At 33.6% G+C, this 10,308-nt stretch overlaps 3 protein-coding genes across 9 annotated transcripts in view; all 3 read left to right on the forward strand.

Annotated features, from left to right (window-relative positions):
- Nucleotides 1-5,907, forward strand: part of LOC118448342 (kin of IRRE-like protein 3) — an 87,177-nt gene extending 81,270 nt beyond the window's left edge. For 4 of the 6 annotated variants that reach the window (XM_085662979.1, XM_035881484.2, XM_085662978.1 and 1 more), the window contains 3 exons: nt 100-233; nt 663-888; nt 4,173-5,907. In XM_085662979.1, the coding sequence (XP_085519105.1) occupies nt 100-233; nt 663-888; nt 4,173-4,274 (462 nt within the window). In that variant the 3' untranslated portion in view covers nt 4,275-5,907. Of the gene's footprint in view, nt 1-99; nt 234-662; nt 889-2,446 lie in introns of those variants that run through there. The other 2 variants (XM_035881486.2, XM_085662982.1) reach the window with 2 other exon arrangements.
- Nucleotides 5,908-6,344: 437 nt separating this feature from the next.
- eIF6 (eukaryotic translation initiation factor 6) lies at nt 6,345-8,085 on the forward strand. Its single transcript, XM_035881521.2, has 6 exons — nt 6,345-6,657; nt 6,826-6,911; nt 6,989-7,164; nt 7,247-7,423; nt 7,560-7,741; nt 7,822-8,085. Exons 1-6 carry the CDS (start codon nt 6,551-6,553, stop codon nt 7,829-7,831), a joined length of 738 nt encoding a protein of 245 aa, XP_035737414.1. The 5' UTR covers nt 6,345-6,550; the 3' UTR covers nt 7,832-8,085.
- A 184-nt stretch (nt 8,086-8,269) lies between these two features.
- Nucleotides 8,270-9,843, forward strand: LOC118448357 (uncharacterized). Of its 2 annotated transcripts, XM_035881523.2 has the most exons (5): nt 8,385-8,486; nt 8,609-8,818; nt 8,899-9,075; nt 9,264-9,346; nt 9,436-9,843. In XM_035881523.2, exons 2-5 carry the CDS (start codon nt 8,731-8,733, stop codon nt 9,700-9,702), a joined length of 615 nt encoding a protein of 204 aa, XP_035737416.2. In that variant the 5' UTR covers nt 8,385-8,486; nt 8,609-8,730; the 3' UTR covers nt 9,703-9,843. The 2 variants fall into 2 exon arrangements, with proteins under 2 accessions (XP_085519057.1, XP_035737416.2); XM_085662931.1 differs by having other exon boundaries at nt 8,270-8,818.
- Nucleotides 9,844-10,308: the final 465 nt, after the last annotated feature.

A 10,308-nucleotide genomic window follows, 5' to 3' on the forward strand; every position in this document is an offset into this window, starting at 1 on the left:
AACTACCTTTTCAATACTTTTTCGTAAAGGTAAAAAAGAAAAGAACGTAGTTGTGAACGTAGACAACGCTTTGCACCTTGAACATTTCCTATGATTCAGATTCCACTCGTTATCGGAGCCGTCGCGGGTTTCACCGTGCTCTCGGTATTGATAATGGGATTCGTTTGTTTCCTACGATCCGATAGATGTTGCACAGCCAGAAATACAGCTCCGGCGTTGCAGCAAGTACATTGGTAAGCACGTTACATTTCCTTGCGTTGTACGCAAAACGTATGCGGAAACGTGCGAGCGAGAAATTTTAATGAAAATTGTATCGAATGGCAAAGATATACATGCGTCTCTACGCGCGATATACTCTATTACAAGTTGCATATCTCATTCATGAATGTACGTTTTCGATCACGTGAAATATATAACTACGATTAAGTTTACTCGTTTTAACATATTTTAACATATTAAATGAAATATCGTGCATCAATCAGAAATTGAAGGAGACAAGACTAAAGGTATTATAAGGTTACCATTAAGATTACTATAACTCGTTCCGCATTGTAAATATTCGAAGATAAAATTTATGTAACGTTAGTTATTTTTTAGATCTTTTATTAAAATATCTATATGTTATGTATCGTTTAACCGATCGAATTTTCTCCAACTTTTAGTACCAAAGCTTCCAACACCCTAATAGAGGATCCGCGTTTGACCGTCGATACGATGGAACGCACGGGTCAGCAATTTGTTCCCGAGAAACGAGCCAATCACGTTCTGAAGCCCGTCCCGTCGCAGCAATATCCGCAAGAGTGCTACCAGCACGATCCGCAACATCCTCAACAACATTATGAGAGGCATCGCCATCACATGCAACCACATGGACCACAGTACTTACAGGTCAGAGCGAGTTGCACGAATATAAGACATAACAAAATTAATTATAGTACGATCGGTGGCAGAGCAACTACTTAGTCGTTGTCGATGGAACAACACCAAAACATACCATTCAAAATGACGTTTTGCATCTATTCGACGGCAAATTCTCGTTACAAGGGAGATTTTAAGTGTACGAACAACGATCGAGAAATACGAATGTCTATGAAAGTTCCGTGTGTCTGCTTTAGAAATGCGTGCGGAATATCTTGAAAATCCTGTTGGAAACCGAAGAGAGCTAATTTCCGTCGAACGAACAAATAGAAAAAATCCATTTATATGTTATTGCAAAATAATTTTTTTTATCTTTGTTCGTACAAAATGACGTAACTATTCCCTGTGTTATGCTCGTGTCATTCTCTCTCTCTCTCTCTCTCTCTTTCTCTCTCTCTCTCTCTCTCTCTCTCTCTCTCTCCCTCTCCCTCCCTCCCTCTCTATCGGCTTTAGCATATTAAAACGCTTTTTTAGAAAAAAAAAAAAAAAAAAAAATACAATTCATTTCTCAGGATGGTCTGAAAGTTTCTCATAAAATAACGGCAAAAAGACGAAACAAAGTCTCGTATTTGAACTACGAAACGTATTAGAGTAGACGATTCGATGCACTTTATAGTTATTTAAATAAAATACAGAGCGAATCACGCAACTAGGTCAAACCGTAATCGTTAGATTATTCGAGATAGAGAAAAATATTTATGAGAATAGGGTATACAAGTCGAAACGTATCACCGATTCTCCTGTATTCGTGTTATTTCTATTTGTTACGATACATGAACATAAATATCAACTATGGCGTGATTCGTTTGGTATACGAACAACGTGCTAAAGTTTCTTTAGCATTGCTTTCTCTAACATAGCTTTTTCTTTAAATCGATGTTGAATGTCTATATAAAAACATAGTTTGAGACAAAGACCTCATTATTTCCACTCTTGTTAATGGAAAAAAAACAAAAATGAATCTATGCTGGGTCGAGCTACGAAAGAATTCATTGTTTCGATCAAAAGAAAATGAAATGGAGTAAATTAGATGCTGAACAAGAAAGAGCACTTTTCTGCTCGATTTTTACGAGAGGTTCGATGTCTCAAAGGATCTCTGCGATATTGTCTGACATCTTTACGCGACTAGTCAACTGCATTTTTATCTCTTTTCTCTCTCTCTCTCTCTCTCTCTCTCTCTCTCTCTCTCTCTCTCTCTCTCTCTCTCTCTCTCTCTCTCTCTCTCTCTCTCTCTCTCTCTCTCTCTCTCTCCCTCTCTCTCTCTTTTTTCTCGCGATTCATAATCGATGACGGTTTTATACAATTGGTAAAATTCATCAGACGCATGCTTTTAGTAGAAACTATAGTTGGCCTGTACTCCTTTCTGATCAATGCCACACGATATATTGTACTTTACGTGTTTAGCACGCTTAAATGTTTACCTCCGCATTAACAATGTTATTATAGAAGCTGTTTTCGTTCAACTAATTTATATTCCATTGCTTCTTTCTTTCCTCGCCCATCCAGAAAGTACCGTTTTCGTTTGCAGCCACGAGTCTTGCGGGATTCAAGAACGAAAGACTGACTTGGCTGAATTTAAATTAGGTGGATCAAAGTATTAAAAGGAAATAAAATGATAAGAATAAAGAAAAAACGAAAACGTAATAAAAACCAACTAGTTGATATACGGTTGTGAGAATATATGTGATGATTATAAAAAAAAAAATTTATATATATATATACACACATATATGAATATTAAAGTTGTTTCAAGCTCGTTATCGTCAAAATGGCTAATTCGACGTTTGTGTCATCGATTAACGAACACTCGCAGAAATTTCATTACGTCTGCGGTTTGTCGAGTACTCCAATATTTATTAAACTTTTTCTCTCGCTCGTTAACAAGCATGACGTTTGAAAAAATCTGAAGAATTTTGATCCTAACTTAATAATTGTACGTGAGTCCAATTTTTTAAGAGCGCGAGAGATACTTGTTTATTACTTAAACGCGTGTTTATTATTTAAATGCGTGTTGAGCGATAATTTGATCGTTGCTCGAAATATTGTAAATATTATAACGTCCGATATAAATGAAAGTCTGAATATAGATATAGATACAGTTTGTTTTGAATAATTCATATGTAATATTGTTCCTACTTGGATTTATTTGACGGCATTAGTAATCTGCGCTTTTTCACGAATCCGTGCATTTAGAATAATATAGACAATTATTTGACGAAAGAAAAGAAAACAAAGAAAAGAAAAGAAAGAAAAAAAAAAAAAAAACAAAAAAACAAAAAAAAAAAGAAACTCAAACAGTCGAAATAACACGTACATACATACGTATATCTATATATTTATTGATCAACGTGCATGTCCTTGGAAACTTGCACTTTGTATATTCTAATCCTACGAAATGTATGTACAGAGAATCTTCGATAATACGACGCACTTTTTCCATCCACTTCACCCAACCCCGAACCTTGAGTATGACGCACCAGCAAGCGTAGTCCATCAGCATTGTTACCATGATTCTTAATAAGCAAATGAAAATAATAGTTTATATCATAGAGGATCGATCGTTGGTATCATCGTCTGTTAGCTAATGAAAATAGTAGCGGTGAGGAATTCGCAGAGCGTTCTCATCGAGTGCATCGTATGAATATTATAAAGTAGCATCGTGTAATGCGTACGAGGCAACATTAAGAAAGCTTTAATCTCGTGTAAGTGCGTATATCTGTGTGTGTGTGTGTGTATGTGTGTGTGTGTGTGTGTGGTCTTGAAAGTTTATCATGAAAAAATGTCCTTCGATAGAGGCATAATCGCAACCACACACGCGTGTACGCGCACGTATCACGCAAGTGCTTGTGCATTGGCATTTTTCATCGAAGAAAAATTCTTTATATCATATCCGATATGATATCATCGATCCTATCCGACACGTTCGTACGTAGAAAGCAAGGAACGAAAGATAACGTTCAATTGGTAGCGATCTTACGCACACAAACTTACATATATATTTACATATGTATAATATATAAATGCCTGACGCGAAATTCGCGCGAGCGAATCGTTGGCTCGTTTTTAGTCACCGAAAAGACCGAGCTTAATGAACCGTAGAAAAGTATTTCTCCTGCCTGTGTACATACATAAATATATGCACACGCACACGCAAACAGACATATACAAATGCTGCACTATGCGTCCTTAACTAAGTTGCATCGTTTCCACACCTATCTCTTTCCACACTTCTCTCTGAGATAAACATTGTGCAGGGGGAGCAGCTGTTTCTCAAACCAGATCGCTTAGCGACGTTGAAGCATCCTAGCAAGATCGAGAAGCCGCCGCAGTATACCACGTTCAAGCCGGGTAACTGAAGATATCTTAATGCGTGCGTCTCTCTCTCTCTTTTTTTTTATTTATAAACGCGTGAAGAAAGCGCTCACGTAGCAAAGAAGAAAAGAACGAGAGGCGAAGAAAGAGGAAGAGAGAGAGAGAGAGAGAGAGAGAGAGAGAGAGAGAGAAAGAGAAATATCAAATTACTATTTATATTGTTATCATTATTATTATCATTATTATTATTATTATTATTATTATTATTATTATTATTATTATTATTATTATATTTGTATATGTAAGCATATATCATGTCTTTCAAAGTGCGAAATGCTTTCTCACGTACCTCCAATGAAATCAAATGTAATTGTAAGTTCGTACAAACATTTAAAAAGGTTTGACGGATAGGGAAAATCAAAGAATATTCATAAAAATTCGCTCATATATTTTATTCGAGGAAAAATCAAAACGAGGAAAGTTTGATTATCGTGTGTTCGATAACGAAGCTCGGAGGAAAGTATGTTGTACGAGTGACAAGGTTACAATTATTTTCCCTTTATCTCATATTTATCGAAAAATTGTTTGAGTTATCGACTGCCTCTCCGATATCGTCGTAGTCACTTACTTATTCGAGTACGTAATTAAAAGCTGCATTTCGTTACATTGGCAGAACTTTTCATTTAGATTGAAAAGTTTGCGTGTTCCGTTGGAAAGAGGGGTATCTATTGTGTAATATTAAAGCGAATTTACCTCTCTCTCTCTCTCTCTCTCTCTCTCTCTCTCTCTCTCTCGCGTAGACTTGGGTATTCGATTGATCATCATCGTAATAAAGCGAAATATTCGAAGGCAAATTACTGACGTTGCGGAATGTTTTGTTGAGTCATTTATCGAATATTTTATTGTTGCATAAGACGCCATAGAAGAATTCGAATGCCCGTCTACGAAAGTTCATAGTTAATCTGTCGCTAATTAATCTGTCGGAAACATCTCGCTGCCGGGTATATACTAATATTATATAACGAAATGACTGAGTTTTGGAGTGAACCAAGTGGAAAAAAAAAAGATACGAGGAATGTTGTTTCGGAATGGTCGAGAATCTAACTCACGAAAGTAATTGAGTTTATGACAAAGTCGGGAGTGGGAAGAGAGAAGTCGGTAAAGTTCTAAAACGAACTGGTTGGTTCAATCCGATTTCTTCGAACGAACAGAGTATAGAAATTTATCTTGTAAACGCTTACGACGTATTGTTAATAAAACAATGATTTTTTTTTATCGGTTACTATTTTTATCGATATATTGTATCAGTAGAAAGGAAGATCGTGTTTTTAGTATCGATCGTATAACGAGAGTATGCGTAACGTGGGTGTGTGTGTGTGTGTGTGTGTGTGCGTGCGCGCACGCTCGTCCGAACGTGTGTGTTCCCGCGTGTGTATGTGTGCGCGCGTGTGTATCTGTACGTACGAGAATGCAAGTGCGCGCGAGAACGAGGAACAATGTGTTTCGTACTATATAATAAACATAATGTACAGACCGTTGTCCATATCACAAAGTCTGCGCTTATTAACACAAAAGAAATACTTGTATATTTAATTTCGACCGCTGGCGATGTCACGACAGGTATACGAACTTAAGGAACCGATTTCCCAACTTGACAGAAATAAATCAAACTATTAACACCCATTGCTCGTTGAAAACTTTCATTTTATTCGTTCCCAAACGTATCCTAGAATTTATGGTGTAACTTTATGACACATTAAATGGAACAATATATGAGAACAAGTCCTTATTCATAATTACTCAGGAAAGGCAAGAAACGGAAAATTTATTTAATGCCTTTAAAATTTCTGCCCTTATGAAATATATAAAGATTTATATAAATATAATTTTAATAAAATGAATAAATAAATGTTGCAACAAATAACGTAAGATTTGAAATCGTAACACGCTATTGGTCAGTTTACCGAGTAAGACCGTAAGAAAATCTATTGGACGTTCCTACGGCTCGATACTAGCCGTTGATTGGCCGTATACGTAATCAACGTCAGGCGCGACCAATCCAGTCGTAGCGCCACCGCTATTGCAACCAACTTCAATCGCAATAACGAAACATCAGTAAAGAAACGGCAGCAGTTACCGTTACTCTATACCTTGTCATTTATATGCCTCTATATTTATAGTGGCTGCCTCGTGCTTTCTGATATAAAGAATTGTTAATTGTAGGTTAGAGCGTACGTTTGAAGTTTTATTAAAAGTAAACGTAAGATTTCGAGAAAGTTTTCCCTTGTTAATGCCGATGTAAATATATCTTTTATTAATTATGGCAGTTCGTGTGCAATTCGAAAACAACAATGAAATTGGAGTATTTTCAAAGTTGACGAATTCGTATTGTTTGGTGGCAATTGGTGGTTCCGAAAACTTTTATAGGTAATTTAATATGATTTTTCAAATAATTCTTTACGATCGATTGATTAATTGTAGACAATTATTTTACGTCGCCCGCAATAAGACCTCGCAATGATCGTCTACCATAACCTTTGAATTTATCGAAATACAACTTGGGAAGTTATTTCGTAACAAAATTATTATTTACAGTGTATTCGAAGCGGAACTGGCTGAAACAATTCCTGTAGTACACGCGTCGGTAGCAGGATGTCGTATTATTGGACGATTATGCGTTGGTAAGCCTTTCAAAAACGACAACGTGTCAAAAGTGATCAACGATGAACAGCAACGGTGAACAAATAATTATTTCTAGGAAACAAAAGTGGATTATTAGTTCCAAATACGACTACGGATACAGAATTACAACATATACGAAATTCGTTACCAGATAGCGTAAAAGTACAAAGAGTTGAAGAAAGACTCTCTGCTTTGGGAAACGTTATTGCTTGCAACGATTATGTAGCTTTGGTCCATCCTGATCTTGATAGGGTAATTTTTCATAGCAATATCAAAATACATATAAACGTTATAAAGTGAATTTGATATATATATATATATATACACATTACAGGAGACTGAAGAAATTTTAGCAGATACTTTGAACGTTGAAGTATTCAGGCAAACAGTAGCAAGTAATGTACTCGTTGGATCATACTCTGTTTTATCTAATCAAGGTGGTTTAGTACATCCAAAAACTTCTATTCAGGATCAAGATGAGCTATCTTCACTTTTACAAGTACCACTTGTTGTAAGACAAAATTTCGTTTCTATACTAGGAAAAGTACAAAAGTCTATAATACTGAATATATACATATATGTATATGTATGTATGTATATGTATATATATATATATATATATGTAGACACACAATTTATTTATGCAGGCAGGTACGGTCAATAGAGGTAGCGATGTTATAGCCGCAGGCATGGTAGTAAACGATTGGGTTTCTTTTTGCGGTATGGATACAACTTCAACGGAACTTTCTGTTATCGAAAGTGTTTTTAAGCTCTCCGAATGTGTACCAGCTGCTATAACATCCACTATGCGTGCATCTCTTATAGAAAGGTAATTACTTTATATAATAAATTCATACAGTATTCATATTTATCATCTATTTGATAAATATATGATTTTTATTTTTGCAGTATGTCTTAAAAAATGTAACACCCTCGATCCAGGAGACAAATTAAACAAATTATCTCATGATATAATATACTATACAGTGTACATATTCATAGATTCTAATGTTATGTGATCACAAATGCACAATACGATACGATGCTTTGAACTTTCCCCTTTTTTGGCACTACTGTATAATTCCAACTAAAATACTTTCCGGTGTAATAAGACATTCTACATTGAAATTTATAAGAAATGTTTTTATCCTTCTTTATTCATATGTGTATATATATATATATACGTATGTTTGTATGTATGTATATATATATAAAAAAAAAATAAAAAATATAATTGTAAGATCATTTTGTATTAATTAAAGATATAATCTAAGAAAATCATATTTGTTACATTACTTGAAATAATAAATAGTGAGAACTGAGATAGCTATCATATTAAATTTAATGTAAAACATTGCTTAAATTTTATATTAATATTAATATCGAGTTTATCCGTATTCTAAAAAATAGTAATTTAATTCTTCAACGCATAGAAAATTTTCATTCTCTATACGTAGAGTATCGATGTTAGCGCCCCTATCGATGAGAAAACGAGGCTAAAGCGTTTCTTGGAAGTAAGAGTTCTCGGAAAGAATTGATATGTAGAGTTGTGTATATTTGTGAAAAGTTTGTGCGTATGTATTATTTAACGACTAATTGATTTTCATCCTTATCAATTGCTCGTTTATTAAATTATATTGATAACTTGCTATTTTTATATCGATAATATTGATAGGACATATGATGATATTAATAGGTTATAGAATTCGATTTTGCTTAATCTCGTTATGCGTTTCATTGAATTTTTCAAGTAATTTATAAATGTAATATTTTGAACGTAAAAAATAAGATAAATAAATAGCTCTAAAGCAAGTAAATATGGAGTATGAAAAGATAACCTTAAAAAGTAAAGATGAAAATTTGAAAAAAAAGGAATGGCCAGGTATTCGGACGTATGAAAATTTTGGTGAGCAAATTATTTAAAAAATTGTAATTATTACAGGACAAATAGTTATTTCTCAATCAATAACGAACACGTTGTTTCAGTAACGCGAATCGAACCAAATTTGCTTATCATAGAAATAGGCCGATTAATACCGTATATAAAAGGAGAAAATATTAAATTTTTTCCTCTTAATATGCCATCTATTGAAATAGGATTTATACATATAATAGGTATTATTCTACAAGTTTCTAATTTCGGAAATTATTACGAATTCCAAGGTATTCAAATCTTTTAATTTTAAAACAATACAAACTATAATTGCTTAACATTTTTTTCCCGTATTCCTATACGATTAAAAGTTTAATTACAAGTATCCTACAAGCTTTTGTATTGTTATAAGAAAAGAATGTTAGGCAAAGATAGATTAAAATTATGGATTAAAATCTATAATGAGATTATTCTGTAGTCGACGATGGTACAGGAATATTAAGTGTAATGTATAATGCAAAACGCTACTTTTCTGAAAAAACGAAACGCCTTAAACCTCAGGTAAATGAATAAAAAATTGTATTAACATTTAACGTTCTTGGTATAACTGTTAAACTGTTAATATATAACAGTCTTAAAATATTTTTTAGAATTCAAATAATGATCAAAAAAGTACAGAGAGTATTCAGAAAATTGATGATTTACAACCTGGTAAATACGTGCACTTGGGAGGATTCTTATCGTTGAATAATTATAAAAAAACTATTTCTACCGACTTTAAGAATAAAGATCCTTCAGAAAATTTTTGGTGCAGTCAACCGCTGTTACATGTTATAAATTTACAATTCATTAGCGAAAAAGAATATTACAAAAAAATGTATGCCTGGTTTGGAAGTGGAGAAAGCAGATATACTTGAATGATATTAGTCTTAAGTAATATCTCTATAATGCCTAATATATCTTAAGTTACATGTTATATTTTATATCATTTTCTACATTGTATGAAACATTATGCGTCGAATAGTATATTTTAAGTAATATTAAAAGCCTTTTTTTACGAATGCCACGGTGTAATTTTATTGTGCATTTCGGCGTGTGTGCATATATATATATATATATATATATATATATATATATATATATGTTCATGGATAGCAGTGCAGCCATATCGAATGAATCATTGACGAATCACTTTGTAGGCATGTAACTTGATGAAACTACTTTAAACCATTGACAAACTACTGTATAGATGGTGCTTTCTGGGCAAGTTACGAATTTTGTAATCAAGATATCAATTATATGATAATAATTGATATCTTGATTATATTAAAATAAAATTTCAATTCGATATCTTATAATCTTGTTTCTCCTTAATTATTTGGCCTTAATTAAGGATGGAAAGTAATTCAATCGTTTAGGAGGAGGGACACCTTGTTCTCTCATTGGTTCTCTATACGGTAGTATTAAATGCATAAGACGATTGGTCGTGTGCGGTTTATAGGTTAAATGTACCATCAATCTAT

Source organism: Vespa mandarinia, chromosome 20 (assembly GCF_050613455.1).
Source record: "Vespa mandarinia isolate Hongniang chromosome 20, ASM5061345v1, whole genome shotgun sequence".
Lineage (NCBI taxonomy): Eukaryota > Metazoa > Arthropoda > Insecta > Hymenoptera > Vespidae > Vespa > Vespa mandarinia.

Excerpts from the sequence above, each read along its gene's own strand:
- eIF6 (XM_035881521.2), top strand. The coding sequence starts at position 6,551 with ATGGCAGTTCGTGTGCAATTCGAAAACAACAATGAAATTGGAGTATTT. Across the intron at positions 6,658-6,825 it reads GGTTCCGAAAACTTTTATAG|TGTATTCGAAGCGGAACTGG; the intron begins GTAATTTAATAT and ends TATTATTTACAG. Across the intron at positions 7,424-7,559 it reads TTTTACAAGTACCACTTGTT|GCAGGTACGGTCAATAGAGG; the intron begins GTAAGACAAAAT and ends TTATTTATGCAG.
- LOC118448357 (XM_085662931.1), top strand. The coding sequence starts at position 8,731 with ATGGAGTATGAAAAGATAACCTTAAAAAGTAAAGATGAAAATTTGAAA. Across the intron at positions 8,819-8,898 it reads TCGGACGTATGAAAATTTTG|TAACGCGAATCGAACCAAAT; the intron begins GTGAGCAAATTA and ends ACGTTGTTTCAG. Across the intron at positions 9,347-9,435 it reads CGAAACGCCTTAAACCTCAG|AATTCAAATAATGATCAAAA; the intron begins GTAAATGAATAA and ends AATATTTTTTAG.